The sequence below is a fragment of the Micromys minutus genome (assembly GCF_963924665.1).
Source record: "Micromys minutus genome assembly, chromosome: 9".
In the NCBI taxonomy this organism is placed as follows: Eukaryota; Metazoa; Chordata; class Mammalia; order Rodentia; family Muridae; genus Micromys; species Micromys minutus.
In genome coordinates this window covers 4,394,064-4,416,002 of record NC_137978.1, presented here as the reverse complement: position 1 = coordinate 4,416,002, position 21,939 = coordinate 4,394,064, and the positions used below count along the sequence as shown (strand labels likewise).

Genomic DNA, 21,939 nt, shown 5'->3' with positions numbered 1-21,939 from the left:
GTCTGTCATTGTATTCCTCACCCATCAATTATCTGAACACAAACACATACACACACACACATACACACACACACACACACACACACGTTGATAACCTTGAGGAGGAAATATTACAAAGATGTTTAATGGGAAACAATTTTAGTGTTTTAGCTTTCTTTTTCTTTATTTTTCTTTTCATTCCTGTAGAGAATCGTCAGAGCTTTAGTCATCTGAGTACCATTTTCAGAGCAAATAGTGACAGGAGGGCTGTTTCTAAGAGAAGAAACTCTTTGTGTGCTGTGAGGAAGCAGGCCTGATTTGGTTATGACTCCTAATGTTTAAAGAAATTTTATTTCTGAGAAAATGAGTGAATTTTTTTTTTTTTTTTTGGGAGATAGAGGTTTGTGAAAGGGGTCATGACGTGCAGGCTGAGAACCAACACACCAGAGACCTGTATCAGTGACATAATTGTTGAAGTAAAGATTAAAAGTAGGACTTGGAGGACTCCTGGGGTGGAAGGAAAGCAAGTTTGTTTTTGCTTTTTTTTTTTTTTTTTTTTTTTGTTATTTTGTTTTTGCTTTAAACAGTGTGTTAAATTCCCACAGAAATGGAGCATGTAACTGACAGTAATATCTGCTTTGACAGGCAGGGATCGAATACTTTCTAGTCCAAACTGATGTAATGAAAACAATACCAAATTCTGATCCTTACGTGAATCCAGTTACCAAGTAGCATCAAAAAATCATCTTATAGTTGGGGCATCAGCACAGACAGCATAAAGAAATGTGTTAGAGTCGCAGAGGAAGGAAGGCTGAGAACTTGGCTCTCGCATGACCACCACACCTGCAGCTCTGTGCTTAATTTGCCTTCTCGACAACTCTTCTCACATTTGTCTTTTACCAGTCACTTCCCATGCAGTGTTTTTATAGTCACCATGGAAAGACTAAGATTCAGCTAGTGCTCAGAACTCCAGAGGCCCTTTCTATCAACAGCATCACTTTTTAGACAGAGAAAATGATGTTTGTCAAACAAAAAAATCTGAATTCTAAGTGTCTTTTCAAAATCAGTACTACATATTAACTGGCTACTTTAAAAAAAATATATATATATCTTTTAAGGCGCAGCCTGTATTGTCCCGATACTCCATCTATTCATCCTACATCTGAGCTCAAAAACTGCATCTTACAGAGAGATGGCTTTTATGAATGTGTTTTCCAGCCAATCTTTCTATTATCTGGCTATACAATGTGGATCAGGATCAACCATTCTTTAGGTTCACTTGACTCTCCACCAACGTGTGTCCTTCCTGACTCTGTAGGTATGTCAATCTATGTTACATATTTTCCTTAGATTTGGATGTTGTTTTCTAATTGAACTATAATTTGAAGAAAGAAAATTGTTTCTGTTTATGGAGTAATTGAGAAGATGATTGGCCTTAGAAGCTTTCTAGTTTTGAGTTATTACCATTTTGAATTAATTTTTATATTGTTCATAGCATATTTGTCTATAAATATGGGTAATAGATTTATAGCAGCTGGGTATTTCCATATAGCACTTGATGCATGTGTCATTGTGAGAGCAATTTAATGAGGTTTCTAGTGTAGTTCTGAGAGAATTTGCTATTATAATCTGGAAGTTTTGTTTGATAATCTAAAGGCTTCAAAACGTTAATTTGAAAGACTGTAAGAAACATTTGAAATGGCCATTTCTTTTGTTGCTATAGATTATTTTGTTAGGAAATTATACCAAAAATCAGTATATTGTTTTCATAATTTTTAAAATCAGTCAGCATATATTTGAAATAGAATCTACATTTTGTTAACTATAGGATGAATTTATTTGAACTACTAGCTATATCTGCTTTTTTGATAAAGGTGCCTACTTAATTATGTTTTCGTTTGCGTGATTCCCCTGTGTTTTTACTAAACTTGATACATTTCAGTTACTCAGTATGCCAGGGTTAGGGCCATGAACATCCCCATACAACATGGAATCCACAACATGCTATCTGAATGACACTGGCTGTTTTGCTTTCCAAAACTAAAACAGGTTAAATCTGGCTCATCTTGCCTTAGGGAGAGAATGATGTAGAAATAAAGCTTCAAGCTGTAAATCTCTGTGGTCCCTCTTTCTAGTTTTTAAAACTTGTGTTAGGCAGGGACACCTTCTGTGTCACCCATCACACGCCCCTGTACTACAGCTCGGCAAGTCACTCAAGCCATGTGAGCCACTGAAGCACAGCCAAAGAACTGACTCCTACACCGTCTCAAATGCTTGACATTCCTTTCTTGGAAAGAAATGGCCTTTTTTTAGGGAGAAACATTTTATCATCTTCCTGGCTTGGAGAAGAATACTTTCATGAACTGTGAGGACTTTAATGATCATAAGAAACTACATAACAATGACAAATTGGAGGCATTTTGTCCTGATCGGCCTAAAGTACTAGTGTTGGTTTCTTAAGTGATCAAAAATTATTGCTCAAACAAGAGATTGCACTTTTTGCACAATGGTTATGTTCAGAAGTGAGACTTGGAGGGAAAGTGATGGCAAACACTCATGTGCAGTCTAGGCCTTCTTTCTTCCCTGTGAATCAATGTTGTTCTGGTGGGATCTGAGATAGGAGGGTGTGCCCTCTGGAGAAAAGGTCCTACCAGCTAGTTCGAAAGTATAGTACTTAAGCAATTTAACATGTTGCTATAGCAGCAGAACCCATTGTTCCATTCATGGGGTGCAACCCATGGTTAAGACAAGACCTTTAAAAGGATGTTTGTTATTATTACGTAATATTATTTTTTTTTAATTTTTTAGTAAAACCTCTACCTCCATCTAATGTAAAAGCAGAGATTACTATAAACACTGGATTATTGAAAGTATCTTGGGAAAAGCCAGTCTTTCCAGAGAATAACCTTCAGTTCCAGATTCGATATGGCTTAAATGGAAGAGAAATACAGTGGAAGGTACCTTTTATTTCAAATGGATTTTCTTTCTCTCTGTAAATTGGAGTCTCTCTTTATAGCCCAAGCTAACCTCAAAGTCTTTCTGTAGCTCAGTCTGGCCTAGAACTTGTGAACCCCTGCAGGACTACTAGATGCTATCTAAATGTTTTATGAGCATATATTAATCATACTTCATAGTGGGTTTTATCACATACAAAAGTGGTCTTAAGTTGGGAATGGTGTTAAGGTTTAAAATGAAAGTGCACTTCAGGACCCACAGGAGGCAGGTATGTTGACAATGTGACTTCCTTTACAGACACATGAGGTATTCGATGCAAAATCAAAGTCTGCCAGCTTGCCGGTGTCAGATCTCTGTGTGGTTTATGTGGTGCAGGTCCGCTGCCAGCGGTTGGATGGACTCGGGTACTGGAGTAATTGGAGCAGTCTAGCCCACACACTTGTCATAGATGTAAAAGGTCTGTGAACTTTTGTTTAACTTTCTTGAGAATGCAGAAGTGTGTGCTTTACACATGACTGAAAACATTCCTCCTGAGAACACATATCTGAGTCAAGCGTTTTGTTATTTTGCAGTTCCTATGAGAGGGCCTGAATTTTGGAGAATAATGGATGGAGATGTCACTAGAAAGGAGAGAAATGTCACCTTGCTTTGGAAGGTATTTCTAATTTCTACCTTTTATTTTATTCTGAATGTATGCTTGTCTATACTTTGTTCATAGCCTTGTCATTGTTTATCTCACAAATAAGCCCAGATCTTTTGCTGTAAAACATTTTGGGGTTGTAGTTATCAGAGCTGACCATCTTGAGTGTTGATATCATTAGGAGTCTTTATTATTTTCTCAGTTAAATTATAATTGTGTTGAAATTTTGCTAAAGTCTTGAGCTCTTTGGGCTCCACATTTGTCATAAGGGTTAAGATTACTAAGTGATAATTAGTGTTGCTTTAAGTCCACAATTAGATTTCAGTTGAATGCTCAACAGTGTAATGCTTCATCACACTTGAAGCATGTAAGATGTCAGAGAGTATTGACCTATGTGATGGCATAGGATGAGTGTTTTCCATAATGATCAATTTGGAAATGCCAAAGTAGTCATTCTCCTAAAGAGCTGATTTCTATCCCAAGTAAGTAATTTCATCAGTAGACGTGAAGCTGGAGACTGATTTAGGAAAGTATACATAAGGTAGGCAATGTTGTGTTTATTATATAAATGTGAAATGAATTTCTCTCCCCAAGAGGGAGCTAATGCATGTTTTAAAATGATTTCCAGATCTAAGACCAATTCCCACATAAAAATTGGGCTATATAAGAGTTTGGTATACTTAGTTTGTAATTCCAGTTACTATATGATGTTTGTTGACATGGTAATGCAATTTTTAAATGGTCTCCATTTTGAGCTTTTTACTTGAAAGTGATATTAAGAATTGGCCAGTGGTATTTATTAGATAGTGAGTGTTCTATATAGAGGGATAAACTGTGACAGTGCTCAGCCATTGCTAGGGTCAGCCATGAACAGAATCTAAGTAGAGGTTGTTTTTTTTTTTTTTTTTTTTTTTTTTTGTCTATTTTTGTCTTGATCTATCTTTGTCCTCATAGCTATAACAACTGCCCCCTGCCCCAGGCTACAGCCCACCACCTTCCTCATGATCCCAATGCGCCCTTGAACAAAACAATGGTTTTTCTTTCCAGATATTTCCCATTCTTTCCTTATGCCTGATTCCCATGTTTTCTCAGTGATATTGCCTGATGTTACTTTCTGTAAGAACAAGAACAGTTTGTACATGCTTTTTCTAGCTTGGCAGCCATCTGTGGTTTTATGGCTTAAGTTGTGTTCAGTATGATGCAAAAACCTAAATTTTCACTTTTACTTAATTTAATGAATTGAAATTTAAATGGCCCCAAGCAGCTGGGGACTATCTTATTGGAAAGTAGAACGATGTAGGTTCTTCAGGGTTGATCTGAAGACAGGGATAGCACCTTTACTAACTAACAGACTCTCAAAGTACTTGAGTGCCTTTTCATGGGTAGATTATCTATCCTTCAGTAGCTAACTTTCTGTTTTGTGTTCCTTTGGTGTTTCGGGGGTTATGGTTCCTGTGCTAGTCACATGCTGCATCACTAACCATGTACCTGGATAAAAAGCTTGTAAAGAAGAACGGTTTATCTTAGCTCATGGTTTCTAAGCTCTATGTTATGCTGGTGCCATACTTTGGGACCATTATGATGGGAGCAGACAACACCCCCACTCAATAGCAGCAGGGACTTGAAAGAGAGAAAGAAAGCAGAGAAGGGCTGTAATACTCCCTTTGTGGGATTCCTCTAATGTCCTTATTCTTTTCCCCTGTGGTCTAAAGTTTGTATATCCTCTCATTGGCTGTGGGGGAGATATTAGAGATCCAAACCATGTTGGTTCCCCAATCTAGGTTCTAAAACTGGAATAAGTTTTTTTTTTCTTTTTTTTTTTTTTCATTTGTCTACAATTTTCAGGATGTCATTGATTTTAATAGCAGAGTAGTACTCCATTGTGCAGACATGTCCATTATTTGCTTGAGGGACATATAAGGTTTTTTGCAGTTTCTGGCTATAACTGTAAATGTGCTATGAAGAAAACTGAGCAAGTTATTAATAAAAATTTTATCCCATTAATGTTCTCTACCTCCACAGAGAATAATAAAGACATAAATGCAGAAATGATTAGACTTTAATACATTTGAATAAGGAAACAAATGCAGTTCCCAATCTTCTATAAATCTGTTACTCTCCTCAAAGATGCAAGAATATTGAAAGTCCATGTCTACCCATTAGAGAGCGTGCCCAACCCTATCCAAATATCACAGATAAGGTCTAGTTCATTCCTATCAAATTTCTTTGTTTAGAATTATGTCAAGTTATTTTCTTTTTTTTAATTGAAGAACTTTATTTAAAAAAAACAAAGATAAATGTACAAATTTTAAGCATTTTTGCATAAAAGTATATGAATACATTTTTGTCATTGCTTGGCTTTTTTTAAAATAAGGTTTCATAGTGGGTATTGAGATCTTACTAGTTACAATTAGCATAAAGTACATGTAAAACAGGATGTAACCCGAAATTAGTCAAAGTTTTCTTGGTTTGTAAGGATTGAGCATAATGGTTTTTTCTTTTTCTTTTTTTCTTTTCTTTTCTTCAAAACTTCACACAGTCTGTGGGTTGTTTCTGGGGTGTTCAGAACTTTCTGGGGTTAGTATCCCATTATCAGTGACTGCATGTTATGTCTGTTCAATTGTGACTGGGTTACCTCACTCAGGATGATATTCTCTAGATGCAACCATTTTCTTTTTTTGAGTAGAGGAAAGCTACTGATTTGTGTGAGTTAATTTTATATCCAGCTACTTTGCTGAAGTTATCAGCTGTAGGAGTTCTCTGGTGGAATTTTTGGGGTCGCTTAAGTACACTATCATGTCATCTGCAAATAGTGATGTTTTTACTTCTTCCTTTCCAATTTGTATCCCTTTGATTTCCTTTTGCTGTCTAATTGCTCCGGCCAGGACTTCCAGTACTATGTTGAATAGGTAGGGGGAGAGTGGGTAGCCTTGTCTAGTCCCTGATTTTATTGGTATTGCTACAAGTTTCCCACCATTAAGTTTGATGTTGGCTGTTGGTTTGCTGTATATTGCTTTTATTATGTTTAGGTATGGGCCTTGGATTCCTGTTCTTTCCAAGACTTTTAACATGAAGGGGTGTTGAATTTTGTCAAATGCTTTCTCAACATCTAGTGAGATGACCATGTGGTTTTTTTCTTTGAGTTTGTTTATATGGTGGATTACATTGATGGATTTCTGTATATTAAACCATCCCTGCATCCCAGGGATGAAGCCTACTTGATCATGGTGAATGATTGTCTTGTTGTCTTCTTGGACTCGGTTTGCAAGGATTTTGTTGAGTATTTTTGCATCACTGTTCATAAGTGAGGTTGGTCTGAAGTTCTCTTTCCTTGTAGGGTCTTTGTGTGCTTTAGGAACGAGGGTTATTGTAGCCTCAAAAAATGAGTTAGGTACACTTCCATCTGATTCTATTTTGTGGAATAGTTTGGAGAGTATTGGTATTATGTCGTCAAGAAATGTCTGATAAAACTCTGCACTGAACCCATCTAGACCTGGGCTTTTTTTGGTTGGGAGGCTTTTGATGACTGCTTCTATTTCTTTAGGTGTTATGGGATTATTTAGATGGTTTACCTGGTCCTGGTTTAACTTTAGTATCTGGTATCTGTCTAGGAATTGATCCATTTCCTCTAGATTTTCCAGCTTTGTTGAGTAAAAGCTTTTGTAGTAGGATCTGATGATTTCTTGAATATCCTCAGTTTCAGTTGTTATTTCTCCACTTTCCTTCCTGATTTTGTTAATTTGTATACTCTCTCTTTGCCCTCTAGTTAGTCTGGCTAAGGGTTTATCAATCTTGTTAATTTTTTTCTCAAAGAATCAGCTCTTGGTTTTGTTGATTTTTTTTTGAATGGTTTTTTTTTTTGTTTGTTTGTTTCTATTTGGTCTATTTCTGGCCTAAGTGTGATTATTTCTTGCCATCTACTCCTCTTGGGTGTATCTGCTTCCTTTTGTTCTAGAGCTTTCAGCTGTGCTGTCAAGTTACTGATGTATGCGCTCTCCAGTTTCTTTTTGGAAGCACTCTGCACTATGAGTTTTCCTCTCAGTACTGCTTTTATTGCATCCCATAGGTTTGGGTATGTTGTATTTTCATTTTCATTGAATTCTAGAAAATCCTTAATTTCTTTCTTTATTTCTTCTTTGATGCTGCTATCGTTTAATAGAGCATTGTTTAGTTTCCATGTGTATATGGGCTTTTTGTTGTCTTTGTTGTTATTAAAGACCAGCCTTAGACCATGGTGATCTTTAAGGATGCATGGGAGTATTTCAATCTTCTTGTATCTATTGAGGCTTGTTTAGTGACCAATTATGTGGTCAATTTTCAAGAAGGTGCCGTGAGGTGCTGAGAAGAAGGTGTATTTTTTTGTTTTAGGATGATATGTTCTGTAGATATCTATTAATTCCTGTTGGTTTATAACCTCTGCTAGTTTTACTGTGTCCTTGTTCTGTTTTGTTTCCATGATCTGTCCATTGCTGAGAGTGGGGTATTAAAGTCTCCCACTATTATTGTGTGGAGCACAATGTATTTTTTGAGCTTTAGTAGGGTTTCTTTTATGAATGTGGGTGCTTTTGTATTTGGAGCATATATGTTAAGGATTAAGAGGTCCTCCTGAGAAATTTCCCCTGTAATGAGTAAAAAGTGTCCTTCCATATCTTTTTTGATAACTTTTGTTTGAAAATCTACTTTATTCAATATTAGAATGGCCACTCCAGCTTGTTTCTTTGGGGCCATTTGCTTGGAAGTTTTTACCCAACCTTTTACTCTGAGATACTGTCTGTCTTTCTCTCTGAGATGAGTTTCCTGTATGCATCAAAATGCTGGGTTTTGTTTATGTATCCAGTCTGATAGCCTATGTCTTTTTATTGGGGAATTGAGTCCATTTATGTTAACAGATATCAAGGAATAGTGGTTTCTGTTTCCTGCTATTTTTGCTTTTGGAGGTTAAATTTTGCCTGTATGTCTTCTTTTGGTTTTCTTGCTTAGCAGTTTTCTTGTTTTTATTAGGATGTAGTTCCCCTCGTGTATTGGGTTTTCTTCCTATAATTAGTTATAGTGCTGGGTTTGTGGTCAGATATTGTGTAAATTTAGTTTTGTCTTGGAATATCTTAGTCTCTCCATCTATGGTGATTGAGAGTTTTGCTGGGTATAGCAGCTTTGGCTGGCAACTGTGCTCTCTTAGGGTCTGCATGATGTCTGTGCAGGCTCTTTTTTTTTTTTTTTTTTTTTTAAACGACTTTATTTTGCAAAACAAAGATAAATGTAAAGATTTTAAACATTTTTTGCTTAAAATTATACATTTTTGTCAGTACTGTTTTTTCAGACATTAAAATAAATTTTACATAAAACCATGTGAATATGTTTTTTAGTCAGTACTTGATTTTTTTCAAGGGCTTGACAGTATGCATTGAAAACGTACTAGTTGCAATAAGCGTAAAGTACATGCAAAAAAAAACGGAACATGGGAATAGTCAAAGTCTTCTTGTTTTATGAATATATGTATATTTTTTTGTTTTCTTTATTTCTTGGACTTCATACAGTCTGTGAGTTGTTTCTGGGGGAGTGCAAGCCTCTGGGGTTAACATCCCAATATCAGTGACTGCATATTATGTCTGTTCTTTTGTGACTGGGTTATGTCACTCAGGATGATATTCTCTAGATGCAGCAATTTTCTTAAAAATTTGGTTAAGTCATTGTTTCTGGTGGCTGAGTAGTATTCCATTGTGTATATGTACCACAATTTTTGTATCCATTCATCTTCTGAAGGACATCTGGGTTCCTTCCAGCTTCTGGCTATTATAAATAGAGCCGCTATGAACATTGTGGTGCATATATCTTTGTTGTGTATTAAAGTGTCTCTGGGGTATATGCCCAGAAGTGGAATAGCTGGGTCTTCAGGTAGTACTATATCCAATTTTCTGAGGTATCGCCAGACAGATTTCCAGAGTGGTTGTATTAGCTTGCAACCCCACCAACAGTGGAGAAGTGTTCCTATTTCTCCGCAGCCTCGCCAGCATCTGCTGTCATCTGAGTTTTGGATCTTGGCCAATCTGACTGGTGTGAGGTGGAATCTTAGGGTTGTTTTGATTTGCATTTCCCTGATGGCTAAGGATGTCGAGCACTTCCTCAGATGTTTTTCGGCCATTCGGTGTTCCTCAACTGAAAATGATTTGTTTAGCTCTGTACCCCATTTTTTAATAGGATCATTTGATTCTCTGGTGTCTAGCTTTTTGAGTTCCTTGTACACCTTGGATATTAGGCCTCTATCTGATGTGGTGTTGGTAAAGATCTTTTCCCATTCTGTTGGTTGCCGTTTTGTTTTCTTGACAATGTCCTTAGCCTTACAGAAACTTTGCAATCTCATTAAGTCCCATTTGTAAATCTTTGACCTTAGAGCTTGAGCCATTGGTGTTTTGTTCAGGAAATTTTCTCCTGTACCTATGTGTTCTAAGGTTTTCCCTACTTTCTCATCTAATAGTTCCAGTGTATCTGGTTTAATGTGGAGATCTTTAATCCACTTACACTTGAGCTTTGTACAAGGAGATAAGAACGGGTCTATTTTCATTCTTTTGCATGCTGAGTGCCAGTTGGACCAGCACCATTTGTTGAATAGGCTGTCCTTTTTCCATTGAATGTTTACTGCTCCTTTGTCAAAAATCAGGTGACCATATACATGAGGGCTCATTTCTGGATCTTCTATTCTATTCCATTTATCCACTTGCCTATTTCTGTACCAGTACCATGCAGTTTTCAGCACAATTGCCTTGTAATATAGCTTGAGGTCAGGGATAGTGATTCCCGCAGATGTTTTTTTGTTGTTGAGGATGGATTTTGCTATTCTAGGTCTTTTGTTATTCCATATGAAATTGCACATTGATCTTTCCCATTCCATGAAGAACTGGGTTGGAATTTTGATGGGAATTGCATTGAATCTGTAGATTGCTTTTGGTAGGATGGCCATTTTTAAGATATGTTGATCTTTCCAATCCATGAGCATGGGAGATCTTTCCATTTTCTGAGATCCTCCTCAATTTCTTTCTTTAGAGGTTTGAAGTTCTTGTCGTACAGGTCCTTCACTTCCTTAGTTAGAGTCACACCAAGGTATTTCATAGTTTTTGTAACTATTGTGAAGGGTACCTTTTCCCTAATTTCTTTCTCCACATGTTTGTCCTTTGAGTAGAGGAAGGCTACTGATTTGTTTGAGTTAATTTTGTATCCAGCCACTTTGCTGAACTTGTTTATCAGCTGTAGGAGTTCTCTGGTGGAATTTTTGGGGTCACTCAAGTACACTATCATGTCATCGGCAAAGAGTGATGTTTTTACCTCTTCCTTTCCGATTTGTATCCCCTTGATCTCCTTTTGCTGTCTAATTGCTCCAGCCAGGACTTCCAGTACTATGTTGAATAGGTAGGGGGAGAGTGGGCAGCCTTGTCGAGTCCCTGATTTTAGTGGGATTGCTTCAAGTTTCTCGACATTAAGTTTGATGTTGGCTGTTGGTTTGCTGTATATTGCTTTTATTATGTTTAAATATGGGCCTTGGATTCCTGTTCTTTCCAGGACTTTTAACATGAAGGGGTGTTGGATTTTGTCGAATGCTTTCTCAGCGTCTAGTGAGATGACCATGTGATTTTGGTCTTTAAGTTTGTTTATATGGTGGATTACATTGATGAATTTCCTTATGTTAAACCATCCCTGCATCCCAGGGATGAAGCCTACTTGGTCATGATGAATGATGGTTTTGATGTGTTCTTGGATTCGGTTTGCAAGGATTTTGTTGAGTATTTTTGCATCAATGTTCATAAGTGAGATTGGTCTGAAGTTCTCTTTCCTTGTAGGGTCTTTGTGTGGCTTAGGTATGAGGGTTATTGTAGCCTCAAAAAATGAGTTGGGTAATATTCCATCTGATTCTATCTTTTGGAATAGTTTGGCGAATATTGGTGTTATATCCCCAATAAATGTCTGATAAAATTCTGCACTGAACCCGTCTGGACCTGGGCTTTTTTTTGGTTGGGAGGCTTTTGATGACTTCTTCTATTTCTTTAGGTGTTATAGGGTTATTTAGATGGTTTACTTGGTCCTGGTTAAACTTTGGGACCTTGTATCTGTCTAGGAATTCGTCCATTTCCTCCAGATTTTCCAATTTTGTGGAGTATAAGTTTTTGTAGTAGGATCTGATGATTTCTTGAATTTCCTTAGTTTCAGTTGTTATGTCACCACTTTCCTTTCTGATTTTGTTAATTTGGATACTCTCTCTTTGCCCTTTAGTTAGTCTGGCTAGGGGTTTATCAATCTTGTTGATTTTCTCAAAGAACCAACTCTTTGTTTTGTTGATTTTTTTCAATGGTTTTTTTTTTGTTTCTATTTGGTCTATTTCTGCCCTAATTTTGATTATTTCTTGCAGTCTACTCTTTTTGGGTATATCTGCTTCCTTTTGTTCTAGGGCTTTTAGCTGTGCTGTCAGGTTGCTGATGTGAGCTCTCTCCAGTTTCTTCTTGGAAGCACTTAGGGCAATGAGTTTTCCTCTCAATGCTGCTTTCATTGCATCCCATAGGTTTGGATATGTTGTGTTTTCGTTTTCGTTGAATTCTATAAAGTCCTTAATTTCTTTCTTTATTTCTTCTTTGACCCTGCTATCCTTTAACAGAGCATTGTTTAGTTTCCATGTGTATGTGGGCATTTTGTTGTCTTTGTTGTTGTTAAAGACCAGCCGTAGACCATGGTGATCTGAGAGGATGCATGGGAGTATTTCAATCTTCTTATATCGATGAAGGCTCGTTCTGTGTCCAATTATGTGGTCAATTTTCGAGAAGGTGCCATGGGGTGGTGAGAAGAAGGTGTATTCTTTTACTTTAGGATAGTATGTTCTGTATATATCTATTATTTCTAGTTGGTTCAAAGTCTCTGCTAGTTTTGCAGTGTCCTTGTTCAGTTTCTGTTTCCCTGATCTGTCCATTGGTGAGAGTGGGGTGTTAAAGTCTCCCACTATTATTGTGTGGGGTGAAATGTATTTTTTGAGCTTTAGTAGAGTTTCTTTTATGAATGTGGGTGATATTTTATTTGGAGCATATATGTTAAGGATTGAGAGTTCCTCCTGACAGATTTCCCCGGTAATGAGTAAAAAGTGTCCTTCTTTATCTTTTTTGATAACTTTTGGTTGGAAGTTTACTTTATTCGATATTAGAATAGCCACTCCAGCTTGCTTCTTGGAGGTGTTTGCTTGGAAGTTTTTTTTCCCACCTTTTTACTCTGAGATAGTGTCTGTCTCTGTGTCCGAGATGAGTTTCCTGTATGCAGCAAAAGGCTGGATTTTGTTTATGTATCCAGTCTGATAGTCTATGTCTCTTTATTGGGGAGTTGAGACCATTTATGTTAATAGATATCAAGGAATAATTGTTTCTGTTTCCTGCCATTTTTGCTTTTTTGGGTTGAGTTGTGTCTGTGTTTTTTTCTTCTTTTAGTTTTCTTGTTTAGGAGTTTTCTTGTTTTTACTAGGCTGTATTTTCCCTCCTTGTATTGGGTTTTCCACCTATAATTTGTTGTAGTGCTGGGTTTGTGGTCAGATATTGTGTGAATTTTGATTTGTCTTGAAATATCTTTGTCTCTCCATCTATGGTGATTGATAGTTTTGCTGGGTATAGCAGCTTGGGCTGGCACTTGTGCTCTCTTAAGGAGTGCATGATGTCTGTCCAGGCTCTTCTAGCTTTCATAGTCTCTGTTGAGAAATCGGGTGTGAGTCTGATTGGTCTGCCTTTATATGTTATCTGACCTTTTTCACCTTACTGCTTTTAGTATTCTTTCTTTACTTTGGGCACTTGATGTTTTTACTATTATGTGTCGGGAGGTATTTTTTTTCTGGTCCAACCTATTTGGAGTTCTGAAGGCTTCTTTTATGCTCGTGGTCATCTCATTCTTGAGGGTTGGGAAGTTTTCTTCTATGATTTTGTTGAAGATATTTACTGTGCCTCTTAGTTGATACTCTTCTCCCTCTTCTATTCCTATTATCCTTAGGTTCGGTCTTCTCATTGTGTCTTGTATTTCCTTGACATTTTGGGTTAGGAGCTTTTTGTTTTTTGCATCTTCTCTGGCTGTTTTGTCTATGTTTGCAATGTTGTCTTCTGCCCCCGAGATTCTCTCCTTGATCTCTTGTAATCTGTTGGAAATGCTTGCTTCTGTGACTCCTGATTTCTTTTTTTGGTGTTCTGACTCTAGGGTTATCTCTTTTAGCGCTTTCTTTATTGTGTCAATTTCTGTTTTAATTTCCCTCTTCCATTCCTTTATTTCTTTGGTTCTGTTTTCATCTCGTTCTTTGAGTTCTTTGAGTGTTTTTCTTGTTTCTTCTTTAAAAGCTTCTGAATCTTTTTGCTTTTCCTCCCTTTCTTGTTTAAGTAACTCTATCAGCGTCTTGAGGCATGATTTCAGGTCTGTGTCTTCTTTCTCTGGAGTGTTTGGAATTCCGATGTTTGCTACTATCGGAGAGCTGGGTTCTGGTGTTGCTAGATTGTCTTGGTTTCCTTGGGATATACTCTTTCTCTTTCCTCTTGCCATTTTGTTGTCAGTGTTATGTTCTTGCCTTTCCCTTGTATCTGGTCTGTGTCCCTGGTACACTTTCCGTGTGCACTCCGCAGAGATCTCTCTACTCCCCGGCAGCCCAGGTTCCAGGTGGCAGCTGGGCCAGGCTCCGCTCTGCGTACTGAAGTTGCGTCCGGGTGGGAACAGATGTTCCTAAGATCTGTTCCTGGTCACAGATGCTCAGCCTCTCTGAGCCACCTTTCCGGCTGGCAGGTGGGCCAGGCTCTGCTCTGTGTCCTGAAGTCGTCTCAGGGTGGGAACAGAAGTTCCTAAGATCTGTTCCTGGTCACAGATGCTCAGCCTCTCCGAGCCACCTTTCCGGCTGGCAGTTGGGCCAGGCTCCGCTCTGCGTCCTGAAGTCGTCTCCGGGTGGGAACAGAAGTTCCTAAGATCTGTTCCAGGTCACAGTTGCTCAGCCTGTACGAGCCGCCTTTCCGGCTGGCGGTTGGGCCAGGCTCCGCTCTGCCGAATTATTAGATTCTTAACACTATGATCATGGGTTTCTGAAGGCACAGCATCATCTAAGGTTGACTCAAACAGTTTGTACTGGGCCTTTGGATTTCACGAGTCTCAGTGACCTCGAGACGACCATATGACAATGTCCACTTATACTAAAAGAGGAGCACTTTTCCTTGGGGCCTCTAATCCCAGCACTCGGAAGGCGGGGACAGGCATTCAGTCTAGCAGAAACCGCACCTCCCGCCCTCACACCAGACACATGCCACGTGCACTTGGACAAAAAAAAAAAAAAAAAAAAAAACAGACTTGCACTCTTAGGCCTGTGCGCTCACCCCTGCACTTAAACTCAGAAGCCCTGTCCAGGCTCTTGTAGCTTTCATAGTCTCTGTTGAGAAATTGGGTGTGATTCTGATTGATCTGCCTTTATATGTTACATGGCTTTTTTCACTTACTGCTTTTAGTATTTTTTCTTCACTTTGGGCACTTGGCGTTTTGACTATTATGTGTCGGGAGGAATTTCTTTTTTTGTCCAACCTATTTGCAGTTCTGTAGGCTTGTTTTATGCTTATGGTCATCTCATTTTTAAGGGTGGGGATGTTTTCTTCTACAATTTTGTTGAAGATGTTTACTGTGCCTCTTAGTTGATATTCTTCACCCTCTTCTATTCCTATTATCCTTAGGTTTGGTCTTCTCATTGTGTCCTGGATCTCCTGGACATTTTGGTTTAGGAGCTTTTTGGTTTTTGCATCTTCTCTGACTGTTTTGTCTATGTTTTTAATGTTGTCTTTGACCCCCCATATTCTCTCTTTCCTCTCTTGTGACAGTCTGCTGGAAATGCTTGCATCTGTGACTCCTGATTTCTGTTTTAGGTTTTCTACCTCTGGGGTTGTCTCTTTTAGTGTTTTCTTTATTGTGTCCATTTCTGTTTTAAATTCCTGCTTCCATTTCTTCATCTCTTTGTTTCTGTTTTCCTATAGTTCTTTAAGTTCTTTGAGTGTTTTTCTTGTTTCCCTTTTAAAAGCTTCTAATTCTTTATGCTTTTTCCTCCCATTCTTTTTTAAGGATCTCTGTCATCATCTTGGTATGATTTCAGGTCTGAATCTTCTTTTTCTGGAATGTTTGGCATTCTGCTGTTTGCTGTGATGGGAGAAGTGGATTCTGGTGTTGCTAGGTTGTCTTGGTTTCCCTAGGGTACGTTCTTTTGCTTTCTTCTTGCCATCTTGTTGTCTGCAATTATATGTGGTCTTGTTGTCAGTGATTGGTTTTTGCCTCTCCCTTGTACCTGGCCTGTGTTGAGGGCCGAAGGCTGCGCCCTTACAAGATGGTGCTGGTTTCAGGTGCCATGAATCAGCTAAAGTGTGGTAAATAACCACTGGGCACATGTGCAAAGAGTGGTGCAAGCCGAGTCACCGCCCATCCCGGGGCGTCACGATCAGACCATTAGTGGGCAGCCAATCACACAGGGACACGCCACCCTTGCGGGTATAAATTAGGGTGCCTTTTCCTGTCTGGTGTCTTCCTCTTCAAGATGCAATAAAGGTTTTGCTGCAGAAGGATCCTGGTGTCTGCGTGTGTTCTTGCTGGTGAGACAAGTTGCTCGGGACAGATCTCCACTGTTCTTGGTGGCGGATGGTCTTAGCGCCCTTTCTCAAGATTTTTCTAAGGGTATGTAGCCTAAGGACTCAGCATCTCACACAGTTATAGGGTGAGTGTATATGTGGTTTTTATTAAAAAGAAAAAAACAAAACAAAACAAAAACCCTACCAAGTTCTGAATTTCTGGCAAGATGGCTTAGGGGATACTTACTATCATACATGATGGCCTGAATTTGATCTCTAGGACCTATATGGTGGAAGGGAAGAACTGATTCCCCACAGGTTGTCTTCTGACCTTCACGTGAGTGCCATGACACACACACACACACACACACACACACACACACACACACACACTTGCACCAAAAAATACATGTAATTTTAAAAATAAATAAAAAAAGTTCTCTGCTTTTACATGTAAAACTTTTAGGATAGTTTTAGACTTGGAAATTAGCCAAGAACATAAAGAATTTTGTCAAATCTACATATTTTGTTTCACTATAAATAACACTTTACATTAATATACTACATTTGTTTGTTAATTAAAAAATCCTGATGTCATTGTAATTAAAGTCCATAATGGATTCTAGGCAAGCTGGAATTTTATATAATGTCTCCCAAATATTCTGATGTTAGCTCATGATTAGATCCCTATATGGGGCTTTGTTTACAAAGTACACATTTTTAAAGCAACATTTAGGGTGCCAGAATAAAGCGAAATACCATCTTAGGACAGCTGAGCTGATGTGACTCTAGCTGAGGTGGCTTTGGAGGTGGTCCAGCCTCTCACTGTACAGTGACTCCCTTTCTGTGTTGTACTCTTTGGAATGAAGTCACAGTGACAAGCTGCTGCTGAGGCATGAGTTAGGTCTCTGCTAACTATAAAATGTGAGTAGAGAATCTACAACTTGATTTAGAATTATTTCTCATGGCTGACTCTATGGTGCATTATATTTATTATCCAATTATTTTTGTCACTGAGGACTGAATATTTAGTAATGCATTTGGCTCTAATATGGATTGAGGTTTTTTTTTTTTTTTCCTAGAAATTCTTCTGATTTTGGAGGTTGTGGATTTTGGAATACTTGTGCATTCTTTACCTGTAAAATTTATTTAATTAAGCATTAAGAGTTTTGCAATTCAACATGCTCTGAGATCTAAAACTTCTTGGGCATTATGGTAATACTTTACGAATCTAGAGATACTCAGCCTGAACTATTTAACTACATTTTCACAGTTTTCCTACTCTAGTCATTAGAAACTCTGAATTGAGCCTTGTCTTTGACACATTCTCATCACTGGAGGTATGCAAACAAAACAAAACCAAACAAAAAACAATTCCGGGCAACAGTTTTTACATTCTTGTATTTGATATCTATTTATTGTATGCTATGTGGACACTGGATTACCTCTGACACGTATAAATATGTCTTCTTGTTGAGGCTGAAGCATCCTCACTGCAATGAAAATTTTATTCCTTTGCCTTTCCAAGATCAGAATTTACTTTAATAAAGTTAAACATTGAAAGAATGACCATCATGTTGGAGATATTGCTAGAATACATCATTTTGCCAACAAACCTGATGCCTTGAGTTTGATTGCCAGAATCCACATGGATATGAGTACACTGTCACTGTCTTTGAACACAAGAGGAATCTTTCATAACAGATATAGGTCACACACACACACACACACACACACACACACACACACACACAGGAGGGGGGGAGAGAGAAATTCCCAGGGCCCCCAAATAGCCTCTACTATTTGTTAACCTTCAAGGTTTTCTCTTTGTCTGTTTTGTAAAACCTCTTGTTGCTCTTGCTCTGAATCATCTCCTCCCGGCCCCCATCCCGAGAGAAACAATGGCAGATTTACTTGGGTTCACAAAATGGTGGTGGCATCTGAACTTTCTTGGTTCTTTGCAGTTCTTTTACTTGCTTGTTAGACGAGGAGACTTCCTTTTCACTTTGTGATAGGAGTGGTAAACCTTAGTACTCCCTACATATTCTTATTATTTCAAATGTCCTAATTGCATTTTACTTCACTGTCTTTAAGGGATTTAGGCTCTGGGTTTGAAGAAAAAAAAAATCAAGAATGTAAAGCTAATTTCCCTGTGCTGGTTAACCGCTAGCTGTGCTCAGGATTCCTGCATTGTAGTTTCGACTCTCCCCTCCCCGAGCCTGAGCACTAGACTGGGTAGTTCCTGGATTGATCTAACTTTTGTTTCTTGGTGGGAATTTGTAATAAGAACTCCATGAGTTCTGGAATATATACTGGTCTGTGTGCTAATTAAATCTTGTGCTTCTTACAGCCTCTGATGAGAAATGACTCACTGTGCAGTGTGAGGAGGTATGTGGTGAAGCATCGTACTGCCCATAACGGGACATGGTCAGAAGATGTAGGAAATCAGACCAGTCTTACTTTCCTGTGGGCAGAACCAGCACATACGGTTACAGTTTTGGCCATCAATTCCATCGGTGCTTCCCTTGTGAATTTTAACCTTACGTTCTCATGGCCCATGAGTAAAGGTAAGAAGATGTTGAGTAGTTGACCACCCCAGTCAATTTATTTATTTATTTATTTATTTTTAAAGATTTATTTACTATTATATTTATATGAGTACACTGTAGCTGTCTTCAGACACACCAGAAGAGGGCATCAGATCCCATTACAGATGGTTGTGAGCCACCATGTGGGTGCTGGGAATTGAACTCAGGACCTCTGGAAGAGCAGTCAGTATGCTCTTAACCGCTGAGCCATCTCTACAGCCCCAATTTATTTATTTTTATGGTGGTTCATACATAATCCTCTTACTTACTGTTTCAGCAATACTATTAAATTGTGATGTGGCATGACTCTTCTTCTGCAACACTACAACTATATCATTCTTGTTCCCCTCCTCTAGTTCTCCTCATGAACCCCTCCAGAATTTATGGTCTCTTTTGTTAATTGAATATTATACACACATAATATAACTTACTGAGTCAGTTTTTTGTGAGGAAACTCATCCATGGAGGAAATCGAGTCTTCCTGTCACAGCAGACACTGATCACCTGTAGCTGTTCATCTAGGGGTGGGACCATATGGAATTTCCCTTGTCACATTGGTATGCCAACTGGTGTTGCATTTATGCTGATCTTTTTCAGGCAGCCATATGGTTTAGAGTTCATGTCTAGGGGACATTATCAAAAGTAGATACCCTGGGTGTCTGGCTCCTACAGTCTCTCCTTCTCCTCTTCCATGATTTTTTCTGAGCCTTAGGAGGATAGATTGCACTGCAGACATATTAGTTGGGGTTGGACATCTCCTTTTAGGATGTAATCTCTGCACAGGCCTTCTTACCTACTTTATCTTCCTAGTGGTCCAACATCTACTTCTATCTTACTTTCTTCTCTGTGTGAGAAATACATTGCAAACGAATAATCAACTATGCTCATCTGTACAAGATTTCTGCAATGGCATTATCAGCAATAGACCATTCTAGTGAATATAATACTTAAACTCTTTGAGGTAACAAAGATGGGCTACATGCTCTCTAAAAATTAGAATGTTGAGCATTTTATATATAAATATAAGGTATTTTGTTACATATAGTTTTTGTATGTATATACTATATATGCTATGGTATATATTTGCATGTAGTATATTTAAAGTTTTTACTTATTATGGACTTTATGTGATGTGAGTAGGTGAACATCTCACCTTTAGCAATGTTAGTACATTTGATTAGTCTTAGTGTTGATGCTTTCTTTAAAAATATATTTTAAAACTAATTAATTTTGGAAGGAAAAACATGCCAGAGTATGTATGTAGAAGTCAAAGTACAACTTGTGGGAGTGAGTCCTCTCCTTCCAACATGTGGATCCTAAGAAATCTAACTGAGGTTGTTGGGGTGGATGATAGTGTCTTTATCTGCTCGTCCTCCTTTCTGGCCTAAGAGTCGCTCTTGATGGGAGCTTCTAATCTGGATTTGGGTCAAAATATAATTTTAAATAGAAAATAATACTTTCTGGTATCTCTACCAAGCTTCTAGCCTTCTAAAAGGTCACTCTTTTAATGAAGTCTTTAATTGTTGTTTGAATATGTTGTATCTCCTTTTTAAAGTTTAAGGTATAGTCTAAATTTGTAAGAATAGTTTATTATTTTTAATTAAAAATATTGCTGCATATCTTTGTGAGTGTGTGCATTGTGGTGTATATTTTTTGGGCACACATACCACAGTGTGTGTGTATGTCAGAACAACTTAGTGGAATTGATTTCACCTTCGACCTTTATGTAGGTCTGGTAGATTGGGATAGGATCTCTGGATGGCCTGGAACTTACTATGTTGACCAGTCTAGCCTTAAACTCATAAAGATATGCTTGTTTCTCTATCCTGTCCATGTTGGGATAGAAGGCATGTGCCAACATGCCTGGACAGAAATGATTTTTTTTTTTTTTTTTTTTTGGAAAAAAGTTAACAGGAACTTAATCTTGGAATAAGGACAGAGAAAACATCTTGAGGGATTACTGTTGATTGGGAACTAAGTTTGGGATGGAGAAGTTTTAGCTTCCAGTAGATGCACACTTGGTCAGGTTTTCATAGCTCAGGGGAAGAGATGAAACAAAACAAGGGCAACTTCTGCATAGAAAAACACACTCAGCAGAGAGTGGGTTGAGATAGGGCCTGTAGCTCTGATAGGAATGGCCTCCTCAGATGTGGAAATCCACAAAGAACTTCTGAAGGACTCTGCTAAGGACATTCTTTGAAGGTATCACTCACCAGTAGGAGAGAAGAGCATGTGGGAATCAGAGAGTATGGTTAATAGACTTGTGTGGGATTCCAGCTGAGAACCATGTTAACCCTAATCAAAATTCTGTTTTTAGATTTAGGATAGAATTGTTTTTCTTCTCTGTGTCATAGACTCCTGAATTCTACTCCTGTGATCTTCATGACATTTGTATAAATTGTCTGACTCCTCTTCCTTCTTAATTACTCTGGGTAGTTTCTCAAAGCAGGTAGTACATTTTCATTCATCTTGAATTTAAAATAAATTCCTTCTCTTCCCTTCAGTGAGTGCTGTGAAGTCACTCAGTGCTTATCCCCTGAGCAGCAGCTGTGTCATCCTTTCCTGGACACTGTCACCTGATGATTATATTCTGTCATACCTGGTTATTGAATGGAAGAACCTTAATGAAGATGATGGGATGAAATGGCTTAGAATCCCTCCAAATGTTAAGAAGTATTATATTTATGGTATGTGTACTGTGCTTTTCATGGATTAGTATGATACTGTAGACTGGCAATTCTGATAAAGCATTTAATGACAACCTCAAAATAATAATTCCAAGCTACCAACTGAATTAAGATCCTCTTATCTGGTCAGAATGTTTGCTGTATTTCTGTGAGTATTTTTCTTTTATGTTTTACACAGATGCAATCAGATGTCCTAAACCTGCCCAACTCTTTCTGTCAGAATGTGACAATCATATAACCTTTTATAAGTACATAAGGCCCATAAGTTGAGCCTGCGTTGTTTCCATCTTACCTTTCAATGTCTTATAAGGTCTAACGCCAAATTTTGTTCCAACTTAGTGACAACTATTGCCACTAAGCAGTATCTGGTGGGAGTGCTAGGCTGGAAGTCTGAGGACTTTGAAACTGCTGACCTAGGTCAGATTTGTTCCTCCAAGAATGGCCAATTACCTTGAGAGGTAAATGTTTAGAACAGCAACAGCTCCAGACAGAGCCTGACAGAAGTGGGG

General features: G+C 38.1%; 1 protein-coding gene across 2 annotated transcripts in view; it reads left to right on the top strand.

Moving 5' to 3' along the window:
• The window catches only part of LEPR (leptin receptor), a gene marked incomplete at its 3' end in the record, with an annotated part of 80,059 nt that overhangs the window by 37,968 nt on the left and 20,152 nt on the right, over positions 1 to 21,939 (top strand). For both annotated transcript variants that reach the window (XM_080921068.1, XM_080921069.1), the window contains exons 10-15: positions 1,098 to 1,297; positions 2,788 to 2,936; positions 3,232 to 3,391; positions 3,507 to 3,589; positions 18,506 to 18,722; positions 21,248 to 21,430. In XM_080921068.1, coding sequence (XP_080777194.1) covers positions 1,098 to 1,297; positions 2,788 to 2,936; positions 3,232 to 3,391; positions 3,507 to 3,589; positions 18,506 to 18,722; positions 21,248 to 21,430 — 992 coding nt within the window. The remainder of the gene's footprint in view (positions 1 to 1,097; positions 1,298 to 2,787; positions 2,937 to 3,231; positions 3,392 to 3,506; positions 3,590 to 18,505; positions 18,723 to 21,247; positions 21,431 to 21,939) is intronic.